At 42.3% G+C, this 22,328-nt stretch overlaps 1 protein-coding gene across 3 annotated transcripts; it reads right to left on the bottom strand.

Moving 5' to 3' along the window:
* Positions 1-1,435: 1,435 nt before the first annotated feature.
* Positions 1,436-21,420, bottom strand: abl2 (c-abl oncogene 2, non-receptor tyrosine kinase). Of its 3 annotated transcripts, none has more exons than XM_077607247.1 (11): positions 20,765-21,420; positions 12,002-12,163; positions 8,987-9,282; positions 8,638-8,910; positions 7,915-7,999; positions 7,569-7,746; positions 7,310-7,494; positions 7,064-7,216; positions 6,880-6,969; positions 6,074-6,289; positions 1,436-4,789 (listed from the first exon to the last, which is right to left on the bottom strand). In XM_077607247.1, exons 1-11 carry the CDS (start codon positions 20,979-20,981, stop codon positions 3,078-3,080), a joined length of 3,567 nt encoding a protein of 1,188 aa, XP_077463373.1. In that variant the 5' UTR covers positions 20,982-21,420; the 3' UTR covers positions 1,436-3,077. The 3 variants fall into 3 exon arrangements, with proteins under 3 accessions (XP_077463373.1, XP_077463370.1, XP_077463372.1); XM_077607244.1 differs by having other exon boundaries at positions 1,436-4,825; positions 6,113-6,289; positions 12,002-12,166; positions 20,765-21,419; XM_077607246.1 differs by having other exon boundaries at positions 1,436-4,825; positions 6,113-6,289; positions 20,765-21,419.
* Positions 21,421-22,328: the final 908 nt, after the last annotated feature.

The following is a 22,328-nucleotide window of genomic DNA, read 5'->3' as shown; positions in this document are numbered from 1 at the left end:
AAAAAATTATCAAGACTATTATTTGGGCACTGCTTAAAATCAAACTCGTCACGTTTGCATTTTGGACATCCATCGCTGTCAATGGTTGGCAGAAAATGACTTAAGAGATGAGTGATTCATAATAATGCACATCTGAATGACTTTAGAAATGCAGAATACATTCAGGAAGCAAATGGATAGGCCTCAGTTGAAAACAGGGGACCGAACACACAGTATTTCCAATAAGGGACCACTTTTTTTGACCACAGTTTTGCGTAAATGAAAGAACCTCATCAAAAATAGCTCTGTGCAAAGAATAATTTAAAAATTCAAGTTCTTACATAGACATTCCAGAAATCCTTTTCCTTTCTTTCGATCAAAATCAGGTACAAATTGCTCATGTGCTGAAGACAGACTGCAGATTAGGCCACAGAGAGCACTTGGAGTTGTTTCAACGGTATTTCATACACGGCAGACATGTGAAGCAAGGAGGCCACAAAGGCATGGATTGATTCCTGCACCGTCCATAAATACCACACAAGGACACTTGGAAGGAAAGCTGTCCCAACTGGCCTAACTACCCTGTGCTCTTTTCAAGGATAAAGGGACATCCAATCACCAATTTTGAAATGCTTTCGAGGAGATGTTAAATTCATCCATGTCACAGGTAGGAAGAAAACATTCATTTTGTTTGGCTGTGGGGAAATGAAGTCAAATATATTTCGTCAAAACTTTGGGGGGTAAAAAGACCAAGAGCATTTTCGACAAAGTGGTTTGAGTGGTAAAGTTGCTATTTATGGCTCATAAAAAAGTAATGTTCTTAAATAGGGATAGGCACAAGCTTTGATACATTCTTAAATTCTCACCCGCTTGCTACTGTGACAACGAAATTTCCCGAATACAGGATGAATAAAGTTATCCAATCCAAAAATATCTGAAAAGGGAAAATAGTGTCAGTAATCCTAATGAGGTATTATTGATGTTACGATCCATCAATCGCATACCTGTCAACCTCGGCCAATTGCTCCCCTTATTAATGATTGCAATTCCCCTTATGAAGCGATAAAAACTATACAAATGCAACGCGGCACATTTTCTCACATAGGGTGCACTTAAAAGTCTTAAATTTTCTCCCAAGTGGATGGGGTGCCTAATCAGCATGCACTGAATTCAAGATTCTGTAGATATCACTGTATGACGCTGACAGCTTGACTGTCTAGGTACATTGCTTGCTGACGCGGTATATTCATATTGAGAAAAGACGGACGTGTGAAAGGGGAATGCACGTGCGGATATTATGCGCAAAAGCATGACAATATTAGCAGTCGACGATGACGTTTTCGTCTGCCACCAGTGACTGAGACAATCCGGAGATCGGTTTTACAAAAAACGTACTTAAAAATATCCCGTACAAAAGTTGTTATACGGCATACATAGTTTGAAATGATATATATTTTTTTTTATAAAATACGGGAAAAGCGTATAAGTTGACAGGTATGCAATCGTAGGCCTTTGTTTCGAATTAAATTGTTGCAAACATTATATTCATAGGAAAATTTGAGGTAAAACATTACATTATAGATGTACGACATTCATGTGTTTGACAATATCCAGAGGGATATGGAATATGACTTCAATATTTTATAATTATAACCCTCTTTGCTAAAGATTAGAAATCGCATTGTCATGAAGTATGCTGGCTGAATTGAGATAATAAGTTTAAGAAGGACTAACCTTTCTAAAAAATGATTGTAATCCACCCCATAGTCAATTTAAGGAAAATTGGTCAAATGCCCATCCCTATTTAAAAAAATAAATAACAAGAAATGTGAGCAAGTTTAAAAGCAAGTTGCAAAAATGGAAAACTAGATTCAATCACAATGACGTTTCCTATGTGTTAGTTGAAATGGCTTTTAAAAATGGCTTATGGTCCCCTCAGTTGCAAAACACTGAGCAAAAAAAAAACAAAAAGAGTATCACAAATTCATGAAACATTTGAGTCCAATGGGGGGAAACGACTGCCGGCTGAGGGTAACCGACAGACAGACAAACGAGCGACGTGAGCTGGGACTTTAGCGACAATCCATGCTCGACATTCATTTTTACGATTATGGCCGGCGGCAGGCGAACATTTCACGTTTTGGACTTGAACTGCGTTAAGCTCGGCGGACTCGCTCGTCGGTTTTATGTACAGGTCAGACGGAGCCAAAAGGATGTGTCCACACTGACGTTTTATGAAACGGATGTTTGTAAACATTAAAAAGATTACATTGTGTAGTGATTTCGCTGAGGTCCTTTACATATTGTTCTCATGTTCCAAACAGGCAGTGGGAAACTAAACATAATTCCTCTACAAGAATGTGTCTTAAGTGCCGTCGCGAGGCCAAAACGTGAATATTTTTGCTTTTTAACAAATGTAATCTCCTTTTAAAGCCTATTTTATGTGCATTCTGGAAAAAATCTATTTTATCAAATTTTGGGAGAAAAAACAACAATTCAAATTTGTCTGATGTGTAATAAGTGGTTGAAAACAAATAAAATGCGCCTTTTGTGTGGACTAAATTCAAGATTCTGTAATTTCACTGACAGCGTGACTGTCTGGGTACATTGCTTGCTGACGCGCTATATCTTTATATAGTGAAAAGGCGGAAATGCATGCGCATATCATGCTCAAAGCATGACAACATTCGCAATCGACGATGGCGTGTTTGAGAGTGAGACGATCCGGATTAGAGCCGAAATGGGTAAGAATAGTTCGGTTTTACCAAAAATGTACTTTTTTTCCCGCAAAAAAAGTTGTCATACGGCATACACAATTTGAAATAATGGAAAAAAACATAAAATACGGGAAAAAAACGTATAAATTGACAGGTACGTGACTATAACAATAATTTCTATTGCCCGCCACACGACAATTTTGCCTTACGACCCCAACTCCGGAACGCAACTCTGGGGTCCACTGTACCGCGCTTCTATCAAAACGATCCGTTTTGACCTGTGACGGCACAGTCAACAGATTCTTGGAGGAAACCATGTTGGATTAGTGACCCTTTAAAAGAATCTGAAAGATTTTACTGCGGTGTGATGTTTAGCGTTGGCTACCTCTGAACTACATCGCTAATCTCTTTAATGCAGCTGTGCAGGTTGTCTAGTACGCTGTTGAAGCCCACGCAGCCGGGCCCGCTGCCGCCCGAGGACGAGGCCCTCAGCTCCTGCAGGCTGAGCTCCAGCTTCCCTACGGCCTCACGGAAGGCAAATTTGTTCCTCATTTGGGGGATGCAGTCCACATAACCCGAGCAGTAGTCCAGGAGCTGGTGGCCGGCGTCTAGCACTTGGCTGCCGGACAGGCTTTCCGAGCCGGCGTGGAGGACGCTGCTCAGGCACTCGGCGCACTCCAGAAGGGCCTCGCGACTAACTCGCTCGGGCGGGACTCTTTCCGAATGCTGTCGGATTCGCCGCAGCGCCAACTTTGAGCCGGCGGATGTCGCCGAGTGCGTGGAAGCGGCGGTGCCCGGTGCCCCGTTGGCCATTTTAGCGGGCGTTGTCGAAGAAGCGGGAGGCACTTGCGGCGGCGGCATCGACGGTCTGCTCGCGCTCACGCCTCCCGACAACCGGCCCGGCTTGTGGCATTTTAACGAATCTCCGTTGACTTCCGCATGCTCCTCTACTTCGCCGCCGTACGAGTGTTGCGTCCCACGTAAAGTCGGCGGGGGAGGGGGCGCGCATTTGGGCTTGACGAGCCGCGGCCTGTCCCGGTCGGCTTGGTGCTCCGACAGCAGTTTGAAGCGGTTCCCCTGAGAGTCCAGCCCGACGAGGTGCGCGTCGCCCGGGCTGTTTTTTAGCGTGGGGGAGATGAGAACCGGAACTTTGTGGTTGTGAGTTTGTGAAGCATTTGACGATACGGCGGCGGCGGAAGCCTTAGAGGGCGACGACCAGCTTTGCTGCCTTTCTAATCCCGGCCCGCTTTCCTCGCCGACTTCCCCGCCGACCCCCGGAGCTCTTCCCCCTGCTGCAGCGCCCCGGGGTAGCAGCTTGGCTTTGGGCCTTTCCCTGATCTGTGCCGTCCCCTCATCCATCCTCCTGAGCAGAGTTTCGGGGGGACGCGCGGCCCCGTTCTCTGGCTGGGAAGTGGTGGAAGCGGTCCTCTCCAGCGGGGTCTTAGCACTGCGGTTCCTGGGTAAAGTCAGAGCGATTCGCTCCAGGTCCGGAAACCCGGCCGACATTGAGGAGGTAGAATTGGACCTAGGTAAGGCTTTAGGCCCCCCGACCGTGTTTCCACCATCCCCTGAGCATGCTGCTTTTCCTGTCCTCAGCCCGAGGGTCTTTTTGATAAGCCTGGGAGTAAAAAATCCGGCGAGTCCTCCCCAGCTGCTGCCGCTAGTGACCTGGGAAACGAGGCCCCCACTCGATGGCTTTTGTCCAAATGCGGCCCCGCAGCAACGTGACGGCGTCTGGGCGGGCTCACCTTGGGAATGAGAGGGGGATGCAGAAAAGCCCCCTAAACTGTCAGACTGCGGTAGCGGAGGCGGAGGGCTGAAATCCGCAGTGGGCTCATATTTCTTGTGCGGTTGCGTCTCCATCTCCCGAAAGGAACTGCTTCTTTTGGGTGGCGTCGGGAGGTTCTGTTGGTGCTGGGAAGATGGCGAGGACGAAGATGAGGACGAGGAAGACGACTTCTTCTTGATGAAGGAGCTGAAGAAGCTCGTCTTTCGGTCTCGGGTGAACGTGCCGGTGTCCAGCGCGTCCTCTAAAAGGCTGCCGGGGGACTTATCACGAGGTTGCTGTTTTCTGGGCAGCGCCGGGGAGCCTCCTGAGCGTCCATCGCCTCCTAATAAAGAACACCAGCCTAAAAACAGAAAAAAGGAGGCTGGTTAAGCAATGAGTAAAATACATGGTCAAGTCAAGTTTTTTTTGTCCAGAGTCTCCATCCATGTTACTTTCATCCATCTATTTTCCACAGCGCATGTCTTCATTAGATGGCCTGTCCGACATTGAAATACGAACATTAATGACCTCTGCCAGTAGGTGAAGCCAACGTAAGGGTATATATTCGGTTCTGTATGTCTCTCTGGGTCTTTGGGTTAATGTTAATTCAAGGGAGTCAATCAACAGATTACTAAACTTGCAGAATGTTTGTAATATGAAACGGCAGTTGTTTAAATTTTATGTTAATGAGAATAAAGTCACCAATGTTAATCCAAATATTGAGAACCATTGAGGACTTATTTTTTTACGGTGATGGCGTAGCCATGTAAGGTTTAAACACTAAAGGTTTTCAAAAATGTCAGTTATTGGGAAAAAATAGTACATTCTATTAAAATGTTGGGTACATCTGAAGAGGTCTACTATGTGCAGTGATTCTTTTGTGTACTACGAGTAGTGTTGGTGCCATTTGACAGTTAGAATTCATTTAAACTGGAAGGACGCGCTGTGAATGATCATGCATTCTTCATTGGACATCAGTATGGAATGTATTTTGAAGCATAAAATCTTAGGACACTTGTTTTGTGGCTTTGGGAACTGTATCGTATGCTCACAGAAATACAGTGGATTCAAAAGCAGAGCGGTTTTAGTTAAATGGTTTAGTGAGATAACTGTTCATGCTTTGAAAACTAGAAATGGGTCGATTTGTTAGTTGGGGACAAGGACAGCACAAGAATACAGAGATTTGTTTGTGACAAGGACAAAAAACAAGGGACCATTATTTTATTTTCAACATGAAGAAAAAAAATGAAACTTAATATATTATACAATAACAAAATCAGACAAACAAAGGGTGGAGTGAAAATGAACTTAAAAGTGAGGCTATTTGGAGATAAGCGAGTGTCAGTTGGGAAATGCAATTTTTTTTGTAAGTTTATATTCAATTAAGATTTGGATGAATGTGTAATTAAAACATTTGGAAAAGCTACCCTTTAATTTCATTTAATTCCATTCATCTGTCTGTTCATTTGTAAGATTGAAAATTAAAGCGACAGTCAATCGACGGGAAAAATGACCGCCATTCCCCTCAAACGACGGGCTCGGCGACGGTGCAGAGGACTTCTGGTATCAAGCTGGCCTGGGACACCTGTGGTCTCGTAATCGGATGCACCTGAATGCTCAGTGGCGAGGTAAGCGGGTCGAGCTGTACCTGAAGGACTGTGAGTGCCGTGGTCCGGCCGGCCGTCGAGCCCACCCTCGATGTTTTCCTTATTTTCTGTGTGCTTGAGCATTGTGCGAGATTTGGAGGGCAACAGCGGGGTGTCGAAAGAGTGCAAGGGACCTCCGTGACCGGAGGAGGCCGTCTTACAGAGCTCCTCTGCCACCTCTGCAAAAAACAAAGACAAAAAAAGTCAAATCCAAAATTCAATAATAATGATGCATTGGATTCATATAGCACTTTTCAGGACACTCAAAGATGGTTTGCTCTACATGACTTGATCCCTCCATACTGATACTTCAATGGTAGCCAAAGCAGTTTCTTTTTGCCCCAAAGTGGAAGAAAAAACAAAAGACACAACTACCCAGACACATGCGCCCCCCCGGGTTTGTTCTGACTGATAAGCACTTTATCGCTCATTCATTCTGTACATACAGAATCAAAGGCTTTTATTTTTTTGACACGGGTTCGTGCACTACTGCTCTTTGCTCAATTTCTTATTCGCAGTCACATCCCTTGAAATGAACGTTAATTTGTCCCTACCAGTCAAAATGGATTGGACGTCTAGCTTTGTAAAAGGAGGCCAGCAAGTTCTGAGACAAAAATAAACTGGTCCGGCCCCCTATTAGATCTCGTTGCCAGGAATGTGGCCCGTGAAGCAAACTGAGTTTGACACCCTCGCACTAACCCTTTCCGTTGAATTGCCAAAGATTTTTTACTCGCCCCACAAATACCATGTTTCTCTCATGCCATGCTACCTTCTGAGATGCTGGAGTCATGGAACATAGTTTCAAAAGCTTGGTGAATCTCTGCAAATGATGGCCGATCTAAAGGACTCCATTGCCAACCTGAGGGGAAAAAAGTGTTTGCATTTATGTTAAAGTAGTGTTTATGTTAATGGTAGCATCAGCTGACGAAGAATTTGTAGAGAGATGAACTTACATGCCCTCATGAGTTCATAAACTTTTGGTGGGCATCCCTCAGGCTGTTCCATGCGGTAACCCTTTTCAAGAAGGTCGTAGACTTGAGACAAATCAATGCCTGGGTACGGAGACATGCCATATGTTGCAATTTCCCATAACAGGACTCCGAACGCTGTGGGACGAACAAAGGGGGCCATCAGTCAACGTTACACAAGTCACATCTGGACTGTGAAGACGAAAATGAATAAATTCATGAGTTACGCACCCCATACATCCGACTTGATGGAAAAGGTGTTGTATGCGAGGCTTTCCGGCGCGGTCCATTTGATGGGGAACTTGGCCCCGGCATGTGCGGTGTAGGTGTCACCAGTCATCAACCTGCTCAGACCAAAGTCTGCCACCTTGACGACGTGATTCTCCCCGACCAAGCAGTTTCTTGCTGCGAGATCCCTGATGAAAGAAAGTGAAGACTTCAGAATACTTGGGTAGAATGCACAAAACAGCATTTGGACTTTTCATCTGACCTGTGGATGAAGTTCTTTTTCTCCAAGTATTCCATAGCTGAGGAGATCTGCGTAGCCATGTAGAGCAGAACCACAGCGTTCACTTCCTCCTTGTCACAGTCCCTCAAGTAGTCCAGAAGGTTGCCGTGAGGCATGTATTCTGTCACGATGTAAAATGGGGGCTCCAATGTACACACGCCTGGAGGAGGCAGCGTTGTTAAAACTTGCAAACAGTAAATGATTATGTTGCAGTGCAATTGACAGCGATAGACGTTAGAGATATAATTCATTGCCAGCCTCTCCCACTTTAACTAGATTGGAGTTCTATCGTTGTCAATGAGTTAAAATTGTAAATGTAGCTACTGACCAAGAAGTTGAACAAGGTTTGGATGTTTAACCTCCTTCATGACTGCAGCCTCTTTCAGAAATTCCTCAACTTCCATGGTGTCCTCCTTTTAAGATTGGAGAGAAAAAAAGACAACATTTTAAATACAGCACAGGGTGCTTGCTAGGTTTAATAACAGATCTCTGCTCCTTGTACTTTTTTCACAGCAAATACAGTGTTCACAAGAGAAAACTAAACACAAAAGCACACTATCTAATTTTTACTGACCAGATTTTCAGAACTATAAGCCCACTTATCACTATATCACTTTTTGGCACAAACCTGGCTTTGGAGGCAAGCAATTTGGTCTCTGGAAAATGGTAACCAAAGATTGGAGTTAATATAGAGAATGCAAAGCTACAACAGATTAATTTAACTAAAGGGACATATTAAGCCCAAACTCTTTAGTTTTCAATACTTTTGGAGGGTACTGAAAATACCAGGATCTACAGACAGGTGGTGACATACCGCAATTCAAGTGAGGCGCCCTTTCACTGGGAGTTGACGAGGAAGCCAAATTAAGTCATTGGCTGCCAATGAATTTTGACAGTTAAGAGTGGGCGAATGAACGAGGTTGGACATCTAGCGCCAGCAAAGGAATTGAAAAATGCACATTGACAGCCAGTCCTCCCAATTTAAATTTGGAGGTCTATCGTAAATGGCAGGCAAGAGGTTAAAGTACACAATCCTAATAAAGTAGCAAACCTTGAGTGTTTTCACCGCCACAGTGAGATTGTACTTCTTCCACACACCCACGTACACCTCGCCATACTGGCCGCCTCCCAGCTTGTGCTTCATGGTGATGTCCGTGCGCTCCATCTCCCACTTGTCGTGGATAGGCGACACACCGTATACGGTGGGCTTGTTGCATTTGGGCGCCGGGTAGTGCAGTGTGGTGACTAGGCCGTCGGCTACAGTGGAGTGGTGGTGGACCAGCTCGGCCAGGGTGGCAAAGCGGCTCTCGGACGTCACATACACCTGGACGGCGAAGGAGAAGTTAGAAATTCAGACAATATCATAAAGCGTAGAGCTACCGCTAGATATCGATGTTTACCTTTCCATCCGAGGAAGTGTTGATGCGATAGTGGTAGACTCTACCTTCGTAGCGGAGAGAAATGGACAACTGTCCAGGACTGCTCTCACTTTCCCGGACGAGGAAGCTGCCGTTAATGAGGGATGAAAGCAGGTATTCGGCAGCGCTGCGTGAAACCGGCCCATGGTACCAGCTGTGCTTCTCTAGGCTGTTGACGGGTGTGATGTAGTTGGAAGGGACCCAACCCTGGCCGTTTTTGGAGCGAACCTCACTCCACTCCCCATTTTGGTTGTAGCCCAGAACACAGAGTTTTTCTCCTAGACACACAGGGGGAAAAGATCAATTTTGTTTTTGCTTCCTATGACAGAGCAAAGAGAAGGAATTTTGGATTTTTTTGGTCTGTCAACTTGTTAGGCGCATTATGTCTTCTAATCCACTAATTGATTATCAAATAGATCAACTACCCTATTTTTTGGGCTATAAATTGTACCTGGGTATAAGTCGCACAAGCCAAGGAATACCCAAAGAAGAGGGGAAAAAAAGTCGCATTGGAGTATAAGGGTATATTCTTTGTCATTCCCAGAAGATTTTAAAAAATCACTTAGCGCAAAATGTACACGAAATGCAAACAATTTACCAAAACGTTAATAGCGGAGGAAAAAAATGACTGGAAAGACTTTGACCTTACATTTGTCCTTCAAACAAAATGAGAAATTTGAGCGTCATTGAAACTAAATCTAATCACAACATATGAAAAGAAGTTGCTCTCTTAGAGTCTCCACTGAGTCTTGTCATCAGGTAAGAATGTTGCTTAGGATACCGTACTGACAAAACACAAACAAAAAGGGCAACTAGGACAGATTGTGAGTCTTGAACTACATCAAAAACTGCGCAACAATAATAACACCCGAGCTGCCATGCAAGCGCCGGGCAAAAGCAGACATGTAGTGACTTGGCGTCCCGCCTTCGTCCTTCTCTTGACGTCAGCGCGGGAGATGAGAGGGAGCGGCGAGACGTACGTTTTTCTCGAAAGCAGAGGAGGGTGTGATTCAATCATGAAACATTTGAGTTAAGCAAAACATGAGAAACGCTGTCACTCAGTATAATACAGTTCAGCTCGTCGCTCCAGAAAGGATGTCAGTTAATTTTATTGCCATGATTTTTGAAAGTAGTCCACCCCATTTGAAAGTTCCTTCAATTATTAAACAGAAGCTCAGCGTCCGGTCTCCAGTGAGTCACTGAAAATGACGCATCTTTTACATAAAGCAAAGCTCGGCGTCCAGGAAATGGCAAATGCTCCTAGTAAACAATTAGGACTGTGAAGAGCACGTTTGCCTGTCAAAGAATCGGGTCAAATACAGCTAAAATTGCTGTGACTATATGCATGAAAATTACTTTGAACAGACTACTGTCCAGTCTTCTCTAGTTTCCCCAGTAGGACTGGAAATACTGACTGCCTTTAGACCGACAAGGAGGAGATAATGACTCCGAAGAGCTAATTCCTGCTTGTGGTCGACTACTGCCTGCTCAAAGTAGCCACATGTTGATGTAAAATTCCATATTGTCAAAGCATTAGAGACATGATGGGGTCTTTTCTTCATGAGATGCTTAACTAGATTGTTGCTAGCTTGCCTGTTTAGTTATTTAAATCTTCCCAAAACTTGGGGAAGATCCTTTTCTGTTGTACAAAATAAGGCTAAAAATCAAGCAATGACCAGATGAGGACGGTGTGTATTTTTCCACATGGATCTTTGATCCCAACGCTTCTAATCTGAGATGAGATAAACCAAAATCAACGTATATAATATATATATTTAATATATATAATATATAATATATATATATATTTAATATATAATATTATATATATATACATATATATATTTTACAAATATTCCCATATATTGCATTCACGTAGGTGTAACTATCCAGGTGTCCCAACATTTCTTGACGCTTATAGCTTTATTGACACATAACATTCCAATGTTCTAACTGTAAAGCTGCACATGAAACAGTTTCTTCCCCCTCAAGGTTTATTGACCTGCCAATCAGTGACATGGCCTCAAGGCTCTTTTACTGAATACTCCAGTCTCCACAAAAGGAAATCACTATTCATTCTTGTTGCGACACACGCGCCTCCACAAATGGTGTGGGAAGCATGTGATGGAATCAATCATGCACTAACAATCTTGATGATTCAGACAAAATGCAAATATTGACCTCCGCCTGTGGATCAAACGTATGGTGGAAGGTGGAAGCAATGTATTGGATTCTGTGTGTCTGTTTGTTGATCAGTGTGATTGTCTGCTAGATAACTTAAGAATGAATCAAAGAGTTATAATCAAACTTGCGGGATGGTTTTGTAATGGGAAACAGGAGAGGTGATTGAATTTTGGCGTAATGAGGTCAAAAGTCACAGAGGTTAGAAAGGAAACTCCCATTAACACTAACATTTAACTCATATTTGCAGTGTATGTGATATGATAAGGAAAATGGTTAAAAGTCACAGAGGGTAGAAATATCGGAATGCGATTAATTTGATCTGCTCTGTGTGATCTCTAGTCATGAATGCTTTTTTAGCATTTTTGACTTAAATACTATGAAATTTATGAGAAAATAAAATCCAATTGTTATTGGGCACCATATCCAGAATGCATTTCATTTTTTATTCATTTTAATACTTTTGTTTTTTTAAATTAAGATTTCAATACACTATAATTGAATGTAATTATAAAAAATAAATAAGGGTGAATAATGTAAGAATATAGTAAGAATTGAGATTTTGTGTCTAGATGCAGGAGTCACACTTTATTTATGGTGTGCCAGGTCTTCATTGTTTTTCAATTTCCAAAAATAGTACTTTAGGTAATGTAGGGGTCATTGCCAAAAGGACAATTTAGTGGCTTCCTTTATCCGACCAAGCAGGTTTTGGGATTTAGTTGCCAAGGTTTGTCTCTTGAAACATTCAAACTGCGTTCTTTTTAGATCAAGAAAGATGGCGTTGGACTGGAATCCACATTGAAAGAGTGTGCTCACCTTTAGTGATGCTGAGTGTGTTGTCTCCGCTGGCCACAAAGTCATAAAGTGCAACAAACAGGTTGGGGTCACTTTCAGTTGCCCCCAAGAGGTTCTCCTTGGAGCTCCAGCGCACCGCTTCGGTCAGCGCCGCAGAGTCCAGCCCGAATGGCCTGTGGAGAGCTTCTGGAGAAAAAGGAAAGCCAGAAAGGTTGAGAGATGAAAAAAAGGAAAATGATGAGACAAGAGAAAATATAAACAGGGACAAAATGACTTCAAAACCTTCCCGATTAAACTGCCTCTTGATTTCTACCTTTTTGTCCAGACCCATGAGGACACCTGAGTCCAGTGTGGAGATTGTGGCCTGTCTGGCCCTCCCATTCTTCTTCAAAACTGTTTGCCTGCAGGCATCTCAAAACCATTACTCTCCCAAAACTGGTCTGTAGGCCTCAAAGATCAGGTATGATCTGAAGAAGCACCGTATGCGTTTTTTTTAAATAGCGCAAACAGGGAGGAGCTACCGAGTGGGAATGAGAGTTACGCCGCTACCTTATCGGGGCGCAGCGATCATTCTCACTATATGCACACCCACGGAAACTGACAAACAATTGATGAAGCAGCACATGAGTAGTCCAGATGAACAACGCTGGCAGCTGCTGCCAAAGTCACAGCGTGCCTGGACAGCTGCCTCAGGAGTGGGAGAGGAGGATGACGAAAAAGGGCTGCTGCTGAGTGAGAGCAGCTCGAGACCTTAAAGGACTACATTGTTCCAGTGATTTGATTTTAGCTTCATCCTGGCAGTGAATATCCAAACAGTCAATCTAAATGAATGAGGATATACAACTGTGTGAAAGTTTTACCGGTGTACAAAAAAATGCAGATGGCATGCCTTTCAGGGTTGAACAATCCTAAACATGTCTGTATGATTCTTTGGAATGACAAATCCAGATTTTTCCATGTGATGCTGTTGCACCAAATATCTTTTGTTCAGTGTTTCCCAAACTTTTTAAAAGTCAAAGCATGTCATTTTTATTAAAAAAATGTTTTTGGGCAGCAAAAACCAATTCTGATATCTGGTTGTGCATTTTCTAGATATCTATATCATGTATTTTAAGTTTTTTTTTCATCCCTTTTTGTATTAAATTACTGCATACCCAAATGCAAAATGATTGATATCATAGCTTGGTCAGAAAGCGCTTAAAAACCTTTGTGAGACTGGAAAGAAAGATTAATAGAGTCTTTTTTCAATTGCCTACCTGGTATTTGCGACAATAAATGAATATACTCCCCTAAAAACGATGTTTGTTAAATTTGGTGAGAAGTTGTTCTGCTTTAAAAGCATTGCCATCAGTTGAAATATGATCATTTCGCTTATCATAGACATGATTTCATTGTTGATCTGGAATTGTTTGTATACACAGAGTGTGGAGGGCACATGTTCCACGAATAGTGGGTGAACAAAGACCCCAAAAATCAACCAAATAGTTCTCTCGCCTACACATCGCAATGAATCATCTTGTATGTGTACTGTGCCAAAACACACAAAAAGCCCACCTTTGTTCTGGAGCAGCATGCACTGCACTACAGCACTGGCCATAACCCGGCTCAGCCACAGTTCCCAGTATATCTCCTGGCCCAGTATAAGTCTCTAGTGGTCCTTTTGTTCTGGCTTCAAGTATATGATCCAACCTCTTGAGAATGAACAATTTATACACCAATCCCGCTGAAGGTATAGCCCCCACAACACATTTTGCATGAAGAGAGCAAGAGTCATTCATGACTGATGCCCCCTGCGATGCAACACACTATGAGGGATGGTGAAAGTGGCAAATGGAAGGTGGGAGGATCCTAAATGTGCTCAAGTGGTGAAGTAGGAAAGCTGAGAGCTGGGTAATGTGTGAGCTAAAGTGTGTGTGAGGCCTAGACAGGAGCTGCAGTCAACAGCAGATGGTTGGTGTTGTTCTCCTGGGAGTGAGAGTGTGTGTATTTGTGTGTGTGTGTGTGCGCAAATCCAAGTGAGGCAAGCCACCTGTCATAGTTATCACACTATTATACTCGAGGAATGTTTTATTGAGATTAATGCTGGACAAATTAGAAGCGGCAGGCCTAATATTAAGTCATTACAGAATTGGAGGACAATATGGCTTCAAAAGAAAATCTATGAAAAACTCTTTATGTCGAGCAAGCCAGGAGGGGTCTTTGGAAATGAGATGGGGGCAAGCCAGGCTTGCACACCCCCTACTGAGACAGCCGGGACAGAGGTGACCCTGATCAGGTAGCACAAACTCGTGCCGCTGATACGGCATATTTTGTCACACCATTTATTAAGCGATCCTCTATAAAGGGAAGGGGCTGCTTGCAATTTTCGATGAAAGAGTGGTGCTTCTTTATGTGATTAAATATTACTTGGCCAATCTATTTTCTTGAGGAGAATACAAAAAAAAAATACCACACATGAATCATGTCAGGGGAACAGTTCAAACATACTTGGAGATTTTAATCCCACTTGAATGCAACTCTGCACTTTGATAGGAAGCAGATATGGACTTCTCCTAAGCTTGCCAAGTTAGCGTGCATGCATGTTAGTGAGGATGTGAGCACACAACATTTTTTTTCCCCAACAGTACAACTCAAGCACCTACATTTTGTTGGTTTCTTCTCAAATGGTAAAAGTAAAGCAGACATGAAAGTCTTGAAACAACACCACAGATGTGTATCAAATCTGTGAACATTCTGACTATTGCGTCACATTTGGCAATAACTTTCACAGCGTCAAACAACAAAAATATAATGACATCGATCCAAAGCTCATGTAGGTAGGTGAATATTTTTAGCTGGCTTAGAACAAAACACAGCAGCATGACAACAAAAATAACTGCAACGTGCGATGTTGGCAAAGACAAAAGATGGCTGCCTGCCTGCAAGAAGCCCATACTCAAACTTGATACAATGATCCCCACATGCACAAGACATTACATAAGCTAGATTTGGCTCCATGCTGTCCTGCGGCAAACAAAGACAGAAAGGAATCAGTTACAAGCAGAAGAGGATAAAGCCAGATAAGCGAGACAGTGGTGGTTCAAATCAGTGCAAGAACTTTTAACTGTTGTCAGAGACTCTTTGCAGAACTCAAAATGCAGAAGCACATTAACATTCAAACGCTCAAAAAGCTATTTGGAGTATTACAGTAATGTAGTAGTTAGCCAGCGTCATTACATGAACAATAACAACAATTAGCACTCGACATTGGAAAACCTTGATTTCCGTCCTGGATAAATATTTTTTGTGGCTTGATGAACTCACACTTATATAGCATGAATACCAAATAAAAAAAATGGGGTGTAAGGTGTAATATACTGTAATGTTAAGACAATTCCTATCTGATATCAACAGCAGTAGAACCTTTCTACATGCTTTTACAAGCATCCACGTATGCACTTGCTTGGTCCAAAGATGACTAATTTCTAAGGAGTTCCACGTGTAACTTTCAACCACCTTTCATACATCCTGATTTGAGCAATTGGTTTTGGCTGGAAACACCTTCTTAAACTCCTGATTATTATATTTGACATCATGAGGCAATGATTTTTTCAAAAATCAGGCAAATTGAGGAGGTGTCACTGTAGAAATTTTGGGGATTTGTGTGAACTGACAGGCAATAACCCTATAGAGGTCGATGAAATTCAGAACTTTATGACCTCGGAATTGTTCCACATTATAAATTCCACTGTAGTACTATTGTACTTATAGAGATAATATACCATAGTGCTCAATTTTCCATACTAATCCAACTGAACTGAAGCGAGAACACATTGCATGGCAAATGTGTGCCTGGAAAAGCTCCAGAAAGAATCACACAGCTCCAATATCTGCTATGAAAAATGAAGTGTCTGTATGAATGTGAATACATGGCAATACACACAAGCTCCCAGTAAGTGTGTTTAGAGTAAAGTTGCTGTAAATTCCAAGCCAACTCTCCAGCCTGCAACACAGAAGATAAGCAGTCGCGATAATGCCAGCAGAGAACTGATCCTGGAAGCCAATCAATGTTTAACAGGCTTGGCAGGAGGATTTGCCCTCTCCAACGCGATTTTTTTCTCTCCCCGCAGCACCATTGCAGCTAAGCCTTGTAGTGAAACCACTACTTAACCAAGAGCCACTCGAGCAATTTGGCTGGATCTTTTCCCAAAGTTGAAAATGTTTTGTGTTCTTAAGATGACAGATGCATGGAATAGTTTCTCCATCTGTACAGCCAACCATGCTCTCTTCTAATTAATCCCCCCCTCTTTAATGATATAAACTGCGAGAGAGTCAGGGGAGACTAAAATACTGTGGTTTTTAGGGAACTGAAGATGCTTGGCCGGTAGCCGATACAAATGCTCAAGGCAGCGGCATAGAACAGTGACAAGAACATTCCACTGAAAAAAACAGTATGTTAACTAATGAGTTGACTAAGTGACTATTTTTGGTCATTTAAAAAGAATTAACCTGGTATGGCTCTTATCGCTCTTGATGGATAATGGCAGTCAGAAGGATCGATAAACCAACCTATTTTGGACAAATCTGGTTTCTGTTGGTGTATCACGCATGCAGTAGCTAAATATAGGACATCTCACACACTATGTTGTGGCTGCTGTGTGACTTTTTTATGCTTCTTAAGGCTTTAGAAGACAGTCAAAAGAAAATTGGATTTGTCTGTAATCCAATTTCCCGCTTGATGCAAATCAACTCAAAACCCTGGATCCAAGCATTCTCCTTAGCCTTTTACTTTATGCTTATATTCAAGTGAACAAAAACAAATTATTAAGTGATGTTACAATTTTCCCCTCTTTCAAACCCTTATATTCAAATTTACAGAACCAAGTACAATGAGTCCCCCAATGGCAAAAATACTATGTCAGAGGTTCCACAACCAATTAAAACGAATCCTAACCTGAAAAATTACTTTCAAATTTACAGATTATGTCACAATCAAATTTCCTAGGAGTGAAAACCACATCACGTAGCTTTACATTTGCTTAGTATGCTAAAACTTGGCATGGCCGAATGACTGGAAGTGAGAAAACAATCGCTGAGCAACTAATATTTCACATTAACCAAAACGGATAAAGGTGACAGTATCCTTGAATCAGCACTCTGGTGTTTCACTCCATTAAATCGTCTCTTTTCCAGCTCTCTCACTCTCTCTCTCCCTTCTGTGGTTCTCTTTGTGCTCTTTTGGTGAGGTAGAGGAAGTCTTGTTAGAAAGCAGGGCTACTGAATTAATAATGTTCTGAGAGGGAGAGCAGCACACCTGAGCCTGGAAATGACTCACCTTGTCATGAAAGGATTAGGTTTGGAAGCAAGCGAAATTAGCAAGATTTTCTCAGTTCTTTATCTTTCCATTAGACTGTTTTTTGAAAAAACAGGAGAACAAACGTGCACGATAGTCCGTGGCATTCATACACTAAACAGGCAGAAACATACAAGCATTACCTCAACAAACAACCATGCATTCCTCAGAAGACTGGCACCGTTCAATTATGCCCTGAGAAGGCATCATTTGATTCAACGTGGGCTTTCTCTATCAAACCCAAGAAGTTTATAAGATGGATTTTAAGAAATGGTAAATTATGTTTGAAAACATGGGACTGCAAAGGTTCATTTCTATTCATCTGTCTTTCAATGAATTTGTGTCTGTGTCTAACAGATATGGGATGAGATTATCCATCATTTTTTCTTGGTTTAGCCAGACGGTTAGTCATGCCGATGATGAAGGAACAAAAGAAGTTGGTCAATCTTGATGGGTGAGCAAACTAATGTGTTGTGAAATATTGAACATTTTCTGCAAGCAGAAGCAGTAGTGGGATCAGGATACGCATCACTTTGGTTACTCTGTCGCAAATACTTAATAACCATGAAACTGTTAGGCTAGTATCCATAACAACCATATCAAACAGGGCTTTCCAGACAAGTCTTCAAGGACTGGAGTGAATGCAGGTTTTCATTGTGACCTATCAAGAGGGAAGGAACCTTTTCACCAATCTAGTGTATTATAAGAGTAATCAGTTGATAGCATTTTTCAGCAGATATTTCATTGGTTAAACTATCTGTCTTCGACAAGTTGCTACAAAAACCTGTAAACCACTGCGACCCTTTTTGGAATATCTTGAACACACCAACATTAATGTGGACAAATTCCCAAATCCAAATGCAATCAATCCCTGGAGGTAGAAAATATCAGATAAATAAATTAGTTTCATTTCAATCAAACAAGCAGTTATTTAAATTCCAGTCAGCCAAAAGGCTTGTGATTAAAAAATAAAACCAAACTCTGCTGCTATAACAAAGACCAACAGTAAATCACTGTCACAGAATTTCGATAAGAAAGAAAGCACTTTGATAGCCACTGAAAAGACTTTAGTCCTCACATTCTCTTAAGACTCATTGTTCTACTATTGCGCGCTTTAAAACTAAAAAGACCCTCTGTATCGCGGCAGACAGTATGACTGCCATAAAATGACTTGTCTCACAGCATCAGAAAGCCATACACTTATCAATCTGAGTCCATCTTGCATTTAGTTTAAAAAAAGGCCAGGGACGGGAAATCCTATCCATTCCCCAAAGTCCCCATTGTCTTTATGTCCTTCTCCACTGCACTGCTTGTAAGGCAGGAGGATTAAACTGTGATTGGTTTGCAGGCCACTTTTGTGCCAACTAGATCTCATGTGGGCTGGCCAGTTTATTTTTGGCCAAAAAAGTGAACTCACTGGCCGCCATTGACGGCACTTGATGTCCAATCCATTTTGTCTAGCGCCGTCAATGGTACTGAAAGATGAGCATCCACTACCAGTTTAAGCGAAAGGGACATCTATTGTTGTCAATGACAGGCAATGGGTTAATTTTGTGTCACTCACTTTTCATTTTGGAGTATACTTACAAGTCACTTTGTGTAAAAATAATGAATTTGGGGAATTTACACGTTACTCCCTATTAGTTTTAAAGCATTTCATGGTTCTTTAATAACATATTGATGACAACCCATTGATGATGCTATTTTGGCTGTTGGGGTCAAAAGAACAAATGTGACCGCGGATGGGAAAATAAAATTAAAACACAAAAGCATTTGATTGTTTGTACAGTATGAATGAGCTTTCCAGAAAAACCCACCAAATGGGCCGCATCTGGCCCACGGGCCTTAGATTTAAGACCCCTATTGTAGGGATTAGTGGAACTGTGACATGTCATGCCTCTATTATCCTACTCACACCAAAAGCAAGAGGTTCTAAATATAATGACACATTTTGATATGCATGTGCTCTTATCTCTTTAGATGGCCCTTCAATCCATTTTGACTGGGATGGCAAGCAGCTAATAGATTCACTTTGTGAGTTGAGATTGAAGTGTTAAAAATGTAATAACTTGTTTGGCAGGGTTTAGCATATTTATAAACAAATCAAGTTTATCTCATGTACGAGGTCAAGGAAAGCAATGATCCTTCTAATCTCCCCTAAAAAGAGGGCAGGCGCTGAGATATAGCAAAAAAACAATTACTTGAGCATCATCTTGTAACGACAGAAGGTGACCTAAATTATTCACCTCCGGATCAAACGAAGCATTCAGCCAGCTGAGTGTGCTGTAACTGTAGACGTGAAGAGACAAGCAAGATGCAAGTGAGCATGACAAAACCACTCGCTATTGTCGCGACGCCATTGCCGTGGCTACTATACGGAGTTAATGGGGTGGAATTGCTCCAAACCCTCCCGAGGCGAGGATCACTGTTTAGCAAAGTGACTATTAGATGCAGGCATCTAAGTGGGAAATCATAACTGGGCCAGAGGCCATGAAAATTGGACTTCCTCAATAACAGTCCCTCCTTTTGCCACAGCCAGGTCACATGCATCTTAAGCACAAGACACAACTCGCAGTGTTGTTTTAACTCTTTATAGGGCACTCACTTACCTCACTGGCTGCAATTGAAGCAACCAGACTTCCAATTCAATTTGGACTAGGTGACCATAATTGGTGTTAAAAGTTGAAATTTCACAGCCAGTCTTCATATTTTAAATGAATGAATGGAAGTGTAACTTGATGCGAATATAAAGCAGAACACAAAGTTCAATTGTTAATATAAATACTATTAAAATGACAATGATTAATTCATTACAGTCAATAACTAAATTTCCACCTTTCAAGTACCACCTACAGATTTCATTAATTTGATTTATATTAATTTTGTTTGCATAAAGATGCAGGTAGATTCATGTTTGTATATTTTCAATATTCTAAATTAAGATTAGTGTTATTTTAATTTTGTTAACATTTTATCAATTTATTAACATAATATATATATTTTTAGAAATATTAATTCATTCGTTTTGAATACCGCTTATCCTCACATGTGTCGCAAGGGGTGCTGGAGCTTATCCCAGCCAACTATTGGCATCAGACAGGGGACACCCCGAATGGGTAAGCAGCCAATCGCATGGCACAAAATATATTTAAATGTAAATATTAAAAACTGATAATCATTTTTGAATAATTAAATATATATAATATATGCAAAGTTTGTTAAAAAAAAAAGTACCTAGTTTGCCCTACGATCGGTTAATTACACCCCCATGCAACAATAAATCAAATGAAAGCAGATGAAAACACGAGAAAGTGCAAGGAATAAAGGCTATGGAAAACATATTTCCGCTAACGTCAAACTAGCAGGACGCCGCTAAACCAATGCTAATAAGCGGCAAGAAATATTAAAGCAACTCCACACACCTCTTCCAAAAAGACTTGTTCGGGCTTTACCTGAATGCTTTGTGAAAATATTAATCGACGGATCAGGCACGTTGATAGCAGCGATCCTTCCCGGCGGTGTCCCGGCGCTGCCGCCGGCTTCTCGGGGTCTCCTCCCGGCGACGCTCCCCCGGTTCCCCTTCACTTGGTGTGCTTGGGACGCGTGGGGCTGTGGCGGCTGGAGTCCGGTCGATGTGCCCTCACCGACGCGGCCTACCTGCTGTCCCATTCCGGTAGATTGTCGTAAGGACGTTCGGCACCAAGCGAGCAAACCCCCCCGTGCGCCTCGGGCTCACATTCCCCTGCGCCGGAGGAGCCTGCGTGCAGAATAGCGTTCCTCTATCCGCCTCCGCCTCCTCCTTCCCTCCGCTAACTACCCCCGTATTAGCTCGCTTGGCTAAACAGCTAGCTGCTGTTAGCAGCAGTCACCGAAATCCACAACTCCTCGCCTTTAAAACATTCAAATAGAGTCCCCACGACGCGTGACAGCCAACGTCTTTGCTCCGCAGAGGCAAACGTCGTTCCGGCGGAGCATGGATGAGCGAGAGATGCTCAAATTGGGAGCGATTTTCAAAACGCCGTCGCCGTGGTCCGGCTGCTGCGCGCCCCCTCTGACGCCGCCATCTTTACCGCAGAACAGAAGATGTGCAGCACAAGGCGGCGGGGGGTTGGACCTTTTCCCCGGCCGTTACCGGGCCAACACATCTTCAGAACTATACTAAATATATATTCTTGCAACTTCATCCCCATCAGAGGTTTCATCCAGCCGCGCAGACCCTGATAATTTGCCCATGCAGAGAAAATATGTTCAGTTTCATTTGTTCTGATAACTTTTGGAACTCTACAAGTCCCCATCTTTAAGGGAAAGTGGGGTTAATAGTCAAAAAAGTTGGTCATGTATTTTTGAAGGAAAGTAATTTTTACTTATCCTGCAAAGGAGGGAGACAAATGGTTTGAGATTGTTTTGCAGTGATGTATACATTTAACCTTCAGTTGTCACTTCAGTAGATTCATTCATTTTATGTACTACTAACCCCACAAGGTTCGCAGGGGGTGCTGGAGCCTATCCCAGCTGACTTCAGGCACCAGGCAGGGAACACTGAATCGGTTGTCAGCCAATCGCAGGGTACAAGGAGACCATTCGCTCTGACACTCAGACCTAAGGGCAATTTAGAGTGTTCAACCCGCCGACCTTGGATCTTTTGGGGATGTGGGAGGAAAGAGGAGTACCCAGAGAAAACCCACACAAGCAACCAGGGAACCCACTTTAGTAGAAAATTATTCCAAATTACGGTTGTCATTTTGAAAAATCTTTAACAAATATTGAATACTTGTGAACGTATTTTGTCTGAACAGATCTCAACAATTTTTGCAATTAAAATAATGTTTTACCTTAATAATCAATGGCACAATATAATTAATTTACTCCTAAAGCAAGATTAGCTTGTTTGGTGTACACTAGTCTATATTATGAATGTTCATTTTTGGCGTTTAAGCCTGTTTTTCCTCTATTATCAGAAGTTCAAGACATTTGTGATTTACGTGTTTAAATTCTTGCAAAATTCTATAACATTAA

Source organism: Stigmatopora argus, chromosome 8 (assembly GCF_051989625.1).
Source record: "Stigmatopora argus isolate UIUO_Sarg chromosome 8, RoL_Sarg_1.0, whole genome shotgun sequence".
Taxonomy (NCBI): Eukaryota; Metazoa; Chordata; class Actinopteri; order Syngnathiformes; family Syngnathidae; genus Stigmatopora; species Stigmatopora argus.
This window is presented reverse-complemented; position numbering and strand designations above follow the sequence as displayed.

What these genes read in the sequence shown, in the direction of transcription:
- abl2 (XM_077607247.1), bottom strand. Translation starts at nt 20,981, where the DNA reads ATGGGACAGCAGGTAGGCCGCGTCGGTGAGGGCACATCGACCGGACTC. An exon ending in ACACTTCCTCGGATGGAAAG is followed by an intron (nt 8,911 to 8,986) that starts GTAAACATCGAT and finishes TTCGCCGTCCAG; the next exon opens with GTGTATGTGACGTCCGAGAG. An exon ending in CATCAAGTCGGATGTATGGG is followed by an intron (nt 7,217 to 7,309) that starts GTGCGTAACTCA and finishes TTCGTCCCACAG; the next exon opens with CGTTCGGAGTCCTGTTATGG.